Source organism: Coniophora puteana, assembly GCF_000271625.1.
Source record: "Coniophora puteana RWD-64-598 SS2 unplaced genomic scaffold CONPUscaffold_6, whole genome shotgun sequence".
Classification (NCBI taxonomy): domain Eukaryota; kingdom Fungi; phylum Basidiomycota; class Agaricomycetes; order Boletales; family Coniophoraceae; genus Coniophora; species Coniophora puteana.
Window position 1 is genome coordinate 748,879 of NW_006913058.1, and position 13,200 is coordinate 762,078.

Sequence of the window (13,200 nt, forward strand, 5' to 3'; positions counted from 1 at the left end):
GCATGTGTTTACCTCGCGTTCGTCATCCGACGCCCCTACAACACTCCTACTCCCTTCCGGCTTCCTCAATACACACGGTACATATCTTTGAAGTCATTTATGCTCACTTGGTTGCAGACTAACCCTCGAGCACGTTTTGTTTAGGTTAGACGACTGCCCGCGCTTGCTCCAGAGGCGTGGCAGCTCTATATTAAGCGTACATCCTTCAAGCCCGAGAATGGCGACCTTTGACTACGTCGACTTTCCCAAGGACGCGCTTCGCCTCTCGCTTGCGAGCGTGAAGGAGACGCACAACCTCAGGCCAGCTGCGAAGGTCCATACGTCCTTGCCGCACTCCGTTCCCGACCAACTAAGCACCGCCTCTCCGATCTCGCCCACTGCCAAGTCCTTCGGCCCTCTCTCGCTGTTCCCGCAACTCCTTCTATCCTCGGCGCTTCCACCTTCAACGCCTGGTCATGGGCGGAGTGCAAGCCAAGGTGGCCAAGGGCAGGGTGCCGGCTCCGCGCTGACCTCAACGAACCCGAGAGGACAGCCACATACGCTCCTCTCGACCCGCGACCCATTGTCCATCCCAATAACGACTGTCAACTTCAGAAGATTTGTCGGCAAAATAGGCCCGCTGTTTTGGCTGCAGGATCGGATAGAAGAGATTGTTGCGTGGAAGCGAGGATGGAAGGTAACGAGCGTGTGGATAGCGGCGTACGGCTTCTTGTGTGAGTGCTAGTTCCTTTGTATGAACCATTCTGATGCTCATTATGTCCAAAGGTTATTTTCCTCGGCTTGTGCTTCTTCTTCCACATGCCATTGTCTTGGGTGTTATCCTCGCCAATCATCCAGAAGAAACGAATGCGACTTCGCCCCCTGTCAATGCAAGTGAAGGGTCCGTGGACTGGCAAGCCAATTTGCAGGCCATTCAGAACCTCATGGGCGCTTAGTGAGTTATTGATCCAACACCATGTGCAGAGCCTCTCTTGACCCTACATAACCTAGCTCTGACGCATACGATGCTGCATTTCCCCTCGTCACCCAGCTCACGACAGCCACCTCTTCGTCTCGTTCTCGCCCTCAATCTCCGCTTCTCCCCGTAGTTGTTGTAACACTCCTTCTGATGCTCCCTATCCTCCCATACGTCCCTCTCCGCCCACTCTTCTTTATACTCGGTGTCGCACCCCTCATTGCCACACACCCTTTTGTTCAATCGCGGGGGCTCGCACTCGTCTTAAGCTGGAAGCAACAAACCCCCTTCCGGGAGAAAGCAAGCCTAATATGGAAGCGCCTGCGTGGAGGCTGGAAGCGTGCGGTAGACGATGACAGGCTGCTCGACAAGCACTGGGGCAGCGAGATGCGGGAGGTCGAGCTATGGGAGAACGAGCGGCTCGCGAGTGCACCCGTCCCCGGGTCGTCCTCGTCTTCGTCGGTCCCCGCGTCTGAGGGAGGCGATTTGTCTGGGTCCGGCGCGGTGACGAGTGGGGGTTTGAGTTCGTGGGCGAAGGTGAACCTGAGGCACGGTGAGCGCTCGGCGTGGACTCGAGGGAGAGATGGATGGAAAGGTGTAGCGAATGGGAGTGGGGAGGGGGAAGTCAGGTAAGCTTTCATCGTGCATCGGCTTGGAAATGAGATGCAGAAATAACGCGCTAATTTGATGGGAATAGTAGCAACCTCACGTTTTCCCTTGCACCCGGCTGGGCATTTGTCGAAACGGAAGGATGGCGTGCGGACCTTGACGCGAGCTGGTGCGACTGTGGTGGTGATGATGGTGAGCAGGAGATGTCTTTTCACGAGATTCAGCACTGAAGTCGAATCTTTTCTAGACGGCTGGGTTTACACGAATGATGCATGGCTTGAACCAAGGGAAGCCCCGGCAAATATGCCTTCACCAGCCGTTACACGGCGGAGACGATGGACGAGGCGGATATACTGGGACCCTGAGAGGGTAAACTGAGCACGCCCATCGTGCCTTCGGAACCCGAGTGTCAATTTGTACTAGTAATCGGTGAAGCGTTCAAAACCCACCCGCATGAAGGGCCACCCATACCATACAGTGTCTGCACTCGCTACTCAACCCATCTTCGAACTACCACGGAAATGTATCATCAGACTAGTTGTTGGTTACCTGATGCAACATTGGGCAGCTTTGCGCTCTTCGGACTTTTCCGATTAGGTGGTACGTGTCGCGAGTTGGCGAGACCCGAGTCTCCTTTCATCAACGCACCCCTGTTGGCCTCTTCTGCAATTGCTATCCAACGCTTTCCCTCCGATATCGCTAAGGACGCTATACTGACATCCTCTGCGAGGCTAGTTCAGTTCATTGTCTCGTTCAATGCCCCAGGTCCCAGCATCTAGCTCTTCTAAACCATCAGTACTAGCGTCAATCTTTTTACCAGAGCTCTTGGCCCTCATCTTCCAAGAATGCGTCGAGCAAGCTCACGATGGCAGAACGCGTGGACCCGCCATCGATGGCACCTGCCCTTTCCACTTCTGCTATCCAGACTGTCTCTCATGGATCAAGGTCACCCACGTTTGTCGCCACTGGAGACAAACAGCCCTATCGCACCCGAGTCTGTGGACACGGATACCCACCTTTTCGACGTTTTGGACCGAGTTGTTTCTCGCCCGTGCGGGATCGCGTGCCTTGCACATCTACTTCAACGCCTATCCCGCTCCAGGTGTCGTGACCTCCATTCAACCATCGGAGGCACTCGGTCAACGCATACAGGAGCTCGTAATCAAGGGGGCTAGCTTGAACGTGATGTCGTGCTTAGATCAGTTTGGAAAGCTTCCCCGACTGCTGTCTTTGAGTATGAGCTTTCCAGGACGCGGTGATGGCCATAGAGCGATGGTAGTGGAACGTGGACTGTTGCTTCCAGAACACTTCCTGAGCGATCGAGCTCCTCATCTAAAGGCCCTGCACCTATACTCCTGTGCCATCAGATGGAAGAACCCCCCTCCACTGTTTTGTCGTATCACTAGCTTGTCTATTCACCAGCTTCCGTATGGCCAATCGCTCAATATGGGCGAGCTGCTATCGCTCATGAGTGCTACACCTATGCTTGAGCAACTCGTCCTTGGTGATTGCTTGAAGGGCCTCAACAGCGGCCCGGGACAAACTATGCAGGTTACCGCCCGCAACTTGAAATGCTTAAAGTTTTTCGGCTTGGCTGACGTGTTGCGAGAAGGGCTCTCCCATATCCAGCTTCTACGGCCTCTAACCCATCTCCACATCGAGAATCGCAACCCAGACATAACCAGTTTCAGCTATTTCCTCCCGTGTATATCTACATGGCATATTCCTAAACTCAACTCGTCGGAAGGTAATCGCAGTCAGTATGAACTATCATTGGCGAGAACACGCGCCTCCCGACAACTTTCGGACTCGAGTTATAGGGTACGCATCCTCGTCCCACAAGGGTGGGATGCCACAGCGGAGCACATCACCCGAGAACTTTGCGTAGAAACTGTGTTATCGACGGCCGGTCTCCGCGATATTTTCCAATACCTCTTCACCCTCCTCCCAATCCGCCTCTTGACCTCTTTTACCATATCCACGGCTGGGTGGCAGGGCTTTGGCCTGAGAAGTACTCTGAAGAATGCAACGTCCCTACGATCCTTGTCCATAGCCCCTCCAGACCTCGTGCAGGTAGCGAGCCTTCTTTCGTGCCGATCCGTAGGAGACATGCCTGCCCGAAATCTCGAAGAGCTCACATTAGACATGGAGCTGCCTTCCGTTTTTAACCCGGGGCCTCAGCCTCATGCGACGTTTACGGGACTTGAAGAGCTCCGGGAATGTATCCTTCTTAGGCGTGCGTATGGCCATCCGGTGCACAGAGTAGTCTTCAAGTACTGCACGCCTGAGGATTCCTATGCATTCGCTGGCATGCAGTGGGAAAAGGTCGAAGACCTGGGCATCGAGCTGGTGTTCATCGTTGAAGTGGGCTGCGGAAGATTCGTTCAGAACGAGAAGTATTCCTTGCAGTCTTTCCTTGCCTTAGCTAGCAGGGCCTAGTATGTATTATTGTCCATGGATATATCACAAGCTCAAGGTACGCTCATGCTTGAACTATAGTCAACCTGATCACGATTAACAGTAAAACACCAACGACAGGAAGCACGGTGCTCTAATGCACGATGCGTCTACCCAGTATTAAGCGAGCCAGTAAATAACGGAATTGAGTGACATCAATGTGAGTTCTCGGAACGACTTAGTTGCCAGGGCCACTCGCAGAGATACCGACATAGAGAGGCTCTTGCGCAATCTGAGTCGTTGGCGTGTACCCAGCCTAATCGTAACTTATCAGCAAATGTCGTCGGCCAGCAGAGGGAACGCAACTTACCCCAACGAGGGAGAAGTGTGTCACGGACAACACCGCATGGCCACCGTTCAGGCTCGATGGCAGCGTCACCGTGATGTTCTGGTGAGGCGCCGCGTATGGCCCATTGTAGAGGACATGCTGGATGACCTGGGAGGGGCTGGGGCACGAATTCTCGTCGGTGCAGGACGAGACACCGATGACAATGGCAACCTCCTCGGAGGGAGAGAGCGAGTTCTACAGAGATGAAATCAGCATTTTTAGTTTCGAGTACATGTGTCGAACAGTTTACCTGGCGAGTGACTTCGACGTTCAGCTTCTCGCCAGCCAGGACGGTCTGACCGCTGGGCGGGGACGAGATGTTGATGGCTTGAGACATGGCGGAGGCGACGAAGAGGGCAAGTGCGGCAAGTGAGAACTGCATTGTTAGATGAGAGGTGTGTTTGTAAAGAGGTTCGAAGACGAAGTGAGTGACTGTGGTTGGAAGGAAAAGGAGACTTGGTATGATGGTCAATTAGAGTGACATTGCCCAGCTTTTATATGCTGCAAATCTGGGTGAACGGCAAAAGCAGCCCGCCAGAAAACGACATCTGGGACTTTGTGACACGCCCATTCAGGTTCGTTACACCGGTGGAATGATGCGCTAGCCGGTGGTTGTTTGGGTCACGTATAAGCGCCCAAGCGCTCACGGCGTTGAAGAATCTCATGAGTAAGTACGCGGTATCCGACTCGGGATAACGTCAGAACTTGTGAATAAAGGATTTGTGGTTAGTAATTATGACACTTTGGTTAATGGCCTGAGAAAGAAAGAGGTTCTTTCGCTACATGTTGAGGTCGTCAAACAATTTACACCTTCGGCATGGACAGAACGGCCTGACTACTGGACATTGGCAAAACCGAGCAGTGTAGGACCGTCACTGGCAACGACAAACTTTGAAGGCAAACGGAGACGCAAATTGCCGTGAAATTTCTGAAATCCCGCGCTTCGTTTCTCGTGAAAGTCCGCATTGAGAAAAGCAGTTTCGGCTCCTCCGTATACTGGACGCTGACTCAGGCTCTAACGCCTGTTGATTGACCCGAGGCATTCCCCAGATTTTTGCCTTGTCATCCTATGGTACGTACTGCGGTCAAGGTTACTAAGCTTAGACAGTGAACACTTGGGCTTGCTATCGCGGCATTTTCTGAGCTCCTCTCACTTGCAGCTCGTAAATCTTTCCTGTCTTCTGAAGGTGAAGCTTGAAGGTTGATGTCCACCAGCGCAGTTTTTACTTTGAAGCGATTGGCATTTCATCTCAATGGTTGCTCGGATTTAGCCATGGTACGCATACTCGCAAACAGTGTCTGGCCTGTCACCCTCAACGCAAAGAGCCTAAAACGGACATTCAGGGTCAGCTCGCTTAAGCTGTCGGGCTCTATGGCATGTTTCATCTTGTGCGGCCTCCGTGAATCCGGACTTGGGGAAGCCTCATTGTTAGAACATGGGCGGCAAGTAAATCAACGGCCTCACGGTACTAAACATCTCCGTGTCTGCAACACAACATTCTGAATATGGTTTCACGAAATGTTCTTTGCGAAACTGCTGTTTCGTGACTGCAAAGGTGAACAATAATGCTCTATGGTCTTGTAATGTGAAGCGTCGTCGACAATGCGAAGAGGGTCGGTAAACTCAGCCATCAGTAGGCTTCACGGAACCGAAGCTGATCAGCATCCAACACGCTTAGACTGCGCCGATCGGCAGGCCTGGCTTCCTTCAGTTCCCAACTTGAATGCCGCTCATTTTGTCTCCTGAGCTCTGCTTGTGATGAACTTCACCTTCCTTCTATGTAACCCGGCGCTGATCTTTGCCGATGTCGCGGAGGTAGAATAACGCGCCAGTGAACGCGCCTTGGGGTTGCTATCGACATTTTCTAACGGGCTGCTTTCGCCGTTCACCCAAGAATTGCTGAATATAAAAGCCGGGCAACGTCGCTCTTATCGACCATCATACCAAGTACTAAGTCTCCTCATTCTTCCAACCACAGTCACTCACTTCGTCTTTGAACCTCTTTACAAACACACCTCTCATCCAACAATGCAGTTCTCTCTTGTTGCCGTCGCCCTCTTCGTCGCCTCCGCCATGTCTCAGGCCATCAACATCTCGTCCCCGCCTAGCGGTCAGACCGTCCTCGCGGGCGAGAAGCTGGACGTCGAAGTCACTCGCCAGGTCAGCTGCTCAGTTCTTTGACCACACCAAGCGGACGCTGACCCATATGTTCTCTAGAACTCGCTCACTCCCTCTGAGGAGGTTGCCATTGTCATCGGTGTCTCGTCCTGCACCGACGAGAATTCGTGCCCCAACCCCTCCCAGGCCATCCAGCACGTCCTCTACAACGGCAAGTACGAGGCGCCACACCAGAACATCACGGTGACGCTGCCATCGAGCCTGAACGGTGGCCATGCGGTGTTGTCCGTGACACACTTCTCCCTCGTTGGTGTAAGTCGTGTTTCCTCTGCTCGTCGACGTGTCCTGATGAGCTATTGTTAGGCTGGGTACACGCCGACGACTCAGATCGCGCAGGAGCCTCTCTATGTCGGTATCTCTGCGAGTGGCCCTGGCAACTAAGTCGTTCCGAGAACTCACATTGATGTCACTCAATTCCGTTATTTACTGGCTCGCTTAATTTTCTCTGAGTGGGCACATGATAGATTTTAGCACCGTGCTTTTTGTCGTCACTGTTAGTTTTTAGCCCGTCGAAGTTTTACCACAAGTGCACATTTCATCATTAAAATATTAAACATGGAGTGCTTCAAAACCAAAATTATATCGTGTTCGGCTGGAACTACTAAATGCTGGCCGGTCACGACACGCACAATCAAAGGCCCCGATGTCATGACTCCCGAATTGTCTTCTAAACGACTCGGAGCTGGGCTATTACTCCAGAAAATATGGAAGGACATGGCATCGAGCGACACTCGAGGGCCCTAAACCATCGAAGCTGAGTTCAAAAGAGATTTTGAAGCGCATTCAGGGAACGCGTAGGATGAGTACTTGATCCGCAAGAATTGCCAGCATACCATCAATATCATAAGGAGGACTTGAAAGTATTAAAGAAAGAGCCAGAAGTGTAGAAGCAGCAAAAGCAAAAGTACTAGCCCACCGCGAGGGTCGAACTCGCAGCCTTCAGATCGCCTAGTCTTAAGAGTCTGACGCTCTATCCGATTGAGCTAGGCGGGCGGTGATAACACGTGGCAAGCGTAATGTTATAACCGCTGTCTGTCTCACTCGGGACATATCCCATGAACATGACCCTCTCACCCTCACCATCGTCCACTGTGATGGACTCGCTCGGCGAGTCGACGTTGCGCCTCATAGACGCGCTGAACAATCTCCTTATTGCCCTCAGCCTCCCTTTCGTCCTCGATTCTCCAACGGACCTGACTCCCTCGCTCCTACTTGCCATCCTCGAGTCGATCATACACGCCCGCCTCCCACTCCCGCCAGCCATACGTGCATCTCGAAGTCCAGTCGCACGCGTAGAAGCGATGCATGTCTTCCTTGGTGTACTTCAATGTGACTTGCTCGACGCGAAGACCGACGCTGACGCGAGCGTAGGGCTTGACGAAGTTGATCCGGAGCGCCTGGCGGAAGGAGATTGGGACGAGGTTGTCTTCGTTGGACGGTTGCTGTGTTGGCTTGCACGAAGGCGGGGTATAGTGGATGTCAGTATGTCATACGACGACAGTGGTGATGCCGACATATCGCTCGGACCACGAGGGAGACTGGAGGAGGCGGAAGAGGAAGAGGAGGATAACCTCAGCATCGACTTGCAGAATCTAACGGTGGGCGATGGCGACACCACATTCGGAGGAGCAGCTGAGGAGTCGTACATTCCCGACATACCGCGGCATCCACGCGTGCTTTCTCCATCTACAACCACGACTCGGAGCGCTCATACCGAGCTGTCCATGCACTCTGCCAATAGCTCCTCTGTCACCAGCGTTCGCGATGATGATCCTACCCCAGTACCATCTTCTCCAGCTTCCCGGACCCCGTCACCTACCTCAGCTCATGGACCAGTATGCATCCATGACATGGATGATCCCTCCGTGCTCCTCGTTTCAGACGACTCCATCAACAATTCTACCGAGTTCTTTCAGCGTCCTTCCGCAGCAGGTGTTCAATCATTCTGCAGCTGCGATAACAGCCGGAATCCAGACACGACGGCTGAATCACTCTGCACATGTTCATGCCGATCTGATGACCTCTCGTCCTCGCTTCTCCTCGCACCGCCCACTCCTGTTCGCCAAGCAGGCTGGATAGCCCCTGTCGACGAGGAGGCTGAACTTAACGAGTTCTTCGCGAGCCGTGGCTCCAATTCAACTCTAGAGCAACCCCGTACTTCGACCATGCCTTTGTCTGGCTTTCGACAGTCTAAGGCGCCTCTGTCTCCTCATGTACCTTCTACGCCAACCCCCAAACGGTCCTCTTTCCGATCTCCCCTTTCGACTAGATTGTCTCAGGAAACTGTCCGAATACGAGAGCGCGCCCCCAGTCCACCATTTAATATCTCCTTTCCTGACCGCACCTCGACTCCTCGCCGACCGTCCTCTAACTCTCAACCTACTTCCTCCACCCGTCTACCGGACCGCTCACGCTCCAACGATGCCTCATATTCCCCATCTGCACTCGGAAAGCTGCCTTCCCGGGCACCTGTGAATCATCTTCGGAAGGCGCGCTCGCCAACGGCTCAGACGCTCCTCCTCACATCCCAGCGTGCTCGCTTACTTACGGAGTTAGCAGACCTGAAGCTGGCGCGAGCCCGCTGTGTGAGCTAGTTCTTTAATCCGCATGTTTTATAGTTATCTATCAGTATTGTAATAGTTTGTTCTTGCAGACTCGCTCATTATTATATGATCCGGTTGGCTTACATACAGCATACCCCGTTCAAGTCGGCAGTCTTGTACATTAGTTTGTATTACTTCTTGCATATACAACAGGTCATCTCATATTCCAGATGACTGATAGTTTCGGAGGATGTATTCGTATATAACTAACATGAAGGCAACCGCTCCAGCCTGGAGGTTGGAAGTAGAAACTGCAGAGTCACTAAGATTCCGCCCTCAAGCAAAATACACATCGATGTATAGAACACGGGGTGAGCATTCAAAGATCATACGATAGAGCATGTTCCTTTGTGCTCGTGCTATTACACTTTGAATCACTGATGATTAAATGGACATAAGCTTTGCATATATATTACAACCCGCGCTTGACAATACACGTCTGATGCGACCATGGTATCTTCTGAGATAATCATCAGCTTGATGCTCACAATCCACTTCTAGGTGTCCTTCCAGGGTTCAAGCTTTCAAGCACGGGGAGCAGCACACCATGCGGCAGAGGTCAAGTCCGTCAAGGCTATCAACAGTATACGCCCCGGAGCTTGAGTTTGAAGTCAGGCTATATGGGCGGACGGTAGCTACGCATGCGATATCGCGTTCTCGATGTTCCTTCTCCCTGTCCTTTTCCGTCCTCTTTTCCTTCTCCTTCTCGCGGTATGTTTGCAGCCATACGGGCGGTGGAGCCGCAGCTATACGCTATGATAATAGGAATCATTACGGCAGGCAAAGCTCAATATGTCGCTACTAGCCTTTTTCGCTCGTGCTAAGAGAACTGTAACTGCTCCGCTTCCTCGAAGGGGAACCCGTCTGCGTTCCGACTCTTGAGCAGAACTCCCTTCGGTACCATCATGAGAAGGTCTGTGAGCCGACTCGTTTAAGGCCTAGTGTTCAGCGGTAAGGACGCAAGTACGCAAGGAGTACACAAATCAATACATCAGACACACCTCCAGTCTGTCACTATCAACATGATCGAGCAAACCTGAACTAGATGGAATCGCCGGCCACTAGCGACCGCAAACGTGTTCAATAAGGTCTAGACAGAGATTAAGTATGTAGAAACACCAACATCCATGAATGACTCCTCGCCAGAATTTCGGCGTCGATCGACGTTCGTGGAGTCAGATGGCTGCCGCTCCGAAACAGCCGTTGGACTTGGGGCTGATAGAAGAGACCTGGACTCTTGATGTGAGCCTGAATGTGTCGACTTATCATCGTCCGCCTCGGCCACAGTCGTCTGCGAATGAGAGTAAACGACTGTGACGGTGCCCTGCGCGCGTGAGCTGATCAGAAGAACTCAGAGGTAAAGTAACACCGCTTGAGCCCGTACCTCGAGTGTCCGCCATGGCACAATGTCGCTCACGTCCCAAATGCATACCTCCCCGTTGCCGCATGCGCTGGCGAGACGTTGCCCGTCTGGAGAGAAGGCGATGGCCTGTATAGGCAGAGTGCCATTCTTGAATGGCTGCGCTGCTGGCACCCCATCCTGGATATCCCACACGGTGACAAAACCGTCGTTGGAGCCACTCGCCAAAAAGTTACCATCCGGGGAGAAACAGAGGTTGCTGATGTTCAATGCCGAGTCCCTGACTGCTCTTCTGACCAACCTCCCTTTCAGATTTCGTAGCTCGATAATCGATCCCTCCCCGTTGCTCGTCGCGATGGTCCTGCCATCTGGTGAAAGCGCCAGACAGCGGTTAGAGGGATTGATGCGCACTCGGTGAGGTTCGTCGCAGTTTGACCAGACATCCCAGACCGAGAGCGTTCCGTCTCCTGAGCCAGCAACAAGTTTGTTATAGTCTGGAGTGAAGGCGACCTTGAATACGTCTCCCTTATGAGCCCAGACTGAATCTTCCGCGGGCTGACCAGTAGATGCCCGCCAGAGACGGGCTGTCTGATCGAGGGACCCACTGGCAAGCAACGGGCCGTCGGGTGCGTCAGAAAAGTCGAGGGTCTGGATCCAATCACGGTGTCCTGAACATGCAATGGGCTTCCCGCCCCCTTCTACGTCCCAAACACGGACGGTGTTGTCGGCTCCGCCGCTAGCAACGCGCTTCCCGTCGCGGGAAATGGCCACGGCAAAGACGGCGCCCATGCCACCACTGGCATCTTCGAGTGTTTGTTCAACAGAACCTGACTCGAGGTCCCATATTTGAACGACCGCCCCCTCGGTACCGACGACAAGGTGTTTTCCATTTGAGGAGTATGCGAGTGCCCGCGGCCTTTCCATGTGCGGAAGCGTTTGATCAGGCTCGCGAGAAGACGCTGACGGCTGAAGCCGGGTTAGGAGGTCTGAGTAGAATTCTGAACGTCGTGTTCGTGGTCGTCTATCGATGAAGGGTGTTGGTATCTAGTGATTGGTTCAGTCGGTTGTTAAGGATAATGCTGGAATACGTACTCCGCCAAGTGCATACTCAGCTCCCGATTCACTCATGATACTTTGTTGGCAGCTAGGTTCGCCTGAAAGTAAGTATGGACACCGCTGGTCAAACATGAGCTGAGAAGGCGAGAAGCATTCCAAAATGATAGGAAACACAAAGTGGTAGGTGAGACATAGGATGGGAAGCCAGAACGTCAGATCGCTCACCTCTGTAGTCGGGGAGTCCATCATTAGGTCTCGTTCAAGCCAGGGAAAGTTCCGTCTCAGAGACAACACTAAAGACGTTGTACGGGGATCGTCGTGAACGTTGGTGCTCGCGGTGCTGCTGGTCTAATCATAGCAATGGTCGGAATTCGACTGCATAACGAGATCAAATATTACCCACCTCGACGCCATTCGTCAATTGGTCGCTAATGTCCATGATAATATCACCAATGTACCAAAGGTAGACATAACCATCCCTGCACGCGCTGGCCACCCAACGTCCGTCAGGGGAGAAAGCGACTGCCTGTACACCAGATGGGTGCTTGTAGGGATCTGTTGCCATAGCCTTGGTATCCTTGTCCCAGACGTGCAGCAAGCCGTCAGCGGAGCCACTGGCCAAGAACATGCCGCTCGGCGAAAACGACAGACAATTAACGCCAGATATCCTTCCCTGTCCCAACTCGGTGACGCGCTTGCTGTTTAAGCTGCGCAGCTCGATGACACTCCCATCCGAATTGCTCGTGGCCACGGTGCTCCCGCTCGGTGAGAGCGCAAGACAGCAGTTTGACGGGGCCACCTGAACCGACCGAAGGCATCGGGGTGCACTGCCAGGCGAGGTAGCACCCCATACCTTGAGCGTGCCATCTGCGGAGCCGGTGACTAGTTGGTTCCCCAGCGGCGTGAAAAGTGCCTTGAATACGTGGCTGCTGTGGCCCTTGAGCGCTGCACAGGCTTCGCGCCCAGTCTCTGCATCCCAGAAACGGGCCGTTTGGTCGAGTGAGGCGCTCGCCAGGCGCTTTCCGTCGGGCGAAAACTCGATGGACTGGATCCAGTCGGTATGGCGGCTCTCGCACCTGAGTGGTTCTGCCCCGTCTTCACTCTCGCTGATGTTCCATATGCGGATGATGTTGTCGGAACCACCACCGGCGACATGTTTGCCATCGGGAGAGATGGCCACAGCGAAGACGGCGTCCATGTCCTTGGCCTCGAGGGGCGCATGGGCAGCCTTCTCTGTAGCAACGTCCCATATGTGGATGGATCCCGCTACCGTGCCAACAACGAGCAGTTTACCATCCCAAGAGAATGCGATCGATCTCGGCTCGCCTTGGTGGGCGTACTTCCGAATGGGCTCGCTGGTTGGTGACGGGTCTAGAGTTGTTGGGGTGCAAAGGGAAAATGCCGTATGCGAATCATTGAGAGGGCTAGACACAGAGGGCATAGCAGTGGGCATGGTCGTCGACTGTATCAAAGGCGGAAGGGATTCGCATTAACAAGTGACGGGTGCAGATGAACGGTGAAACGTACTTGCAATATGTGAACTCGAGGCAGATGGGTGGACTTGCGATAGAAAGGCACGCTCCTGGGTAGCAATAGATCTTTGTCGTCGTCAGCAAGTCCTTCCACAAATGTGCGAGGGGGTATCAGAGGGTT

General features: G+C 53.3%; 6 protein-coding genes and 1 non-coding gene across 7 annotated transcripts; 4 read left to right on the top strand and 3 right to left on the bottom strand.

Annotated features, from left to right (window-relative positions):
• Nucleotides 1-46: 46 nt before the first annotated feature.
• On the top strand, nucleotides 47-2,143 carry CONPUDRAFT_137212 (uncharacterized protein). Its single transcript, XM_007770354.1, has 6 exons — nucleotides 47-77; nucleotides 145-713; nucleotides 766-934; nucleotides 991-1,584; nucleotides 1,653-1,756; nucleotides 1,812-2,143. The coding sequence occupies exons 2-6, from the start codon at nucleotides 218-220 to the stop codon at nucleotides 1,940-1,942; spliced, it is 1,494 nt and encodes a 497-aa protein (XP_007768544.1). The 5' UTR covers nucleotides 47-77; nucleotides 145-217; the 3' UTR covers nucleotides 1,943-2,143.
• Nucleotides 2,144-3,010: 867 nt separating this feature from the next.
• CONPUDRAFT_153676 (uncharacterized protein) lies at nucleotides 3,011-4,003 on the top strand (the record flags this gene model as incomplete). Its single annotated transcript, XM_007770355.1, has 1 exon — nucleotides 3,011-4,003. The coding sequence occupies one exon, from the start codon at nucleotides 3,011-3,013 to the stop codon at nucleotides 4,001-4,003; it is 993 nt and encodes a 330-aa protein (XP_007768545.1).
• Nucleotides 4,004-4,277: 274 nt separating this feature from the next.
• On the bottom strand, nucleotides 4,278-4,731 carry CONPUDRAFT_56505 (uncharacterized protein; the record flags this gene model as incomplete). Its single annotated transcript, XM_007770086.1, has 2 exons — nucleotides 4,278-4,544; nucleotides 4,600-4,731. The coding sequence occupies 2 exons, from the start codon at nucleotides 4,729-4,731 to the stop codon at nucleotides 4,278-4,280; spliced, it is 399 nt and encodes a 132-aa protein (XP_007768276.1).
• Nucleotides 4,732-6,378: 1,647 nt separating this feature from the next.
• On the top strand, nucleotides 6,379-6,992 carry CONPUDRAFT_165348 (uncharacterized protein; the record flags this gene model as incomplete). Its single annotated transcript, XM_007770356.1, has 3 exons — nucleotides 6,379-6,510; nucleotides 6,568-6,780; nucleotides 6,832-6,992. 3 exons carry the CDS (start codon nucleotides 6,379-6,381, stop codon nucleotides 6,907-6,909), a joined length of 423 nt encoding a protein of 140 aa, XP_007768546.1. The 3' UTR covers nucleotides 6,910-6,992.
• A 445-nt stretch (nucleotides 6,993-7,437) lies between these two features.
• Nucleotides 7,438-7,521, bottom strand: CONPUDRAFT_t59. Its single transcript has one exon. It is a non-coding gene; the product is annotated as a tRNA-Lys (tRNA).
• A 68-nt stretch (nucleotides 7,522-7,589) lies between these two features.
• On the top strand, nucleotides 7,590-9,122 carry CONPUDRAFT_153679 (uncharacterized protein; the record flags this gene model as incomplete). Its single annotated transcript, XM_007770357.1, has 1 exon — nucleotides 7,590-9,122. The coding sequence occupies one exon, from the start codon at nucleotides 7,590-7,592 to the stop codon at nucleotides 9,120-9,122; it is 1,533 nt and encodes a 510-aa protein (XP_007768547.1).
• A 1,099-nt stretch (nucleotides 9,123-10,221) lies between these two features.
• Nucleotides 10,222-13,000, bottom strand: CONPUDRAFT_153680 (WD40 repeat-like protein; the record flags this gene model as incomplete). Its single annotated transcript, XM_007770358.1, has 4 exons — nucleotides 10,222-10,455; nucleotides 10,516-11,535; nucleotides 11,584-11,895; nucleotides 11,951-13,000. 4 exons carry the CDS (start codon nucleotides 12,998-13,000, stop codon nucleotides 10,222-10,224), a joined length of 2,616 nt encoding a protein of 871 aa, XP_007768548.1.
• Nucleotides 13,001-13,200: the final 200 nt, after the last annotated feature.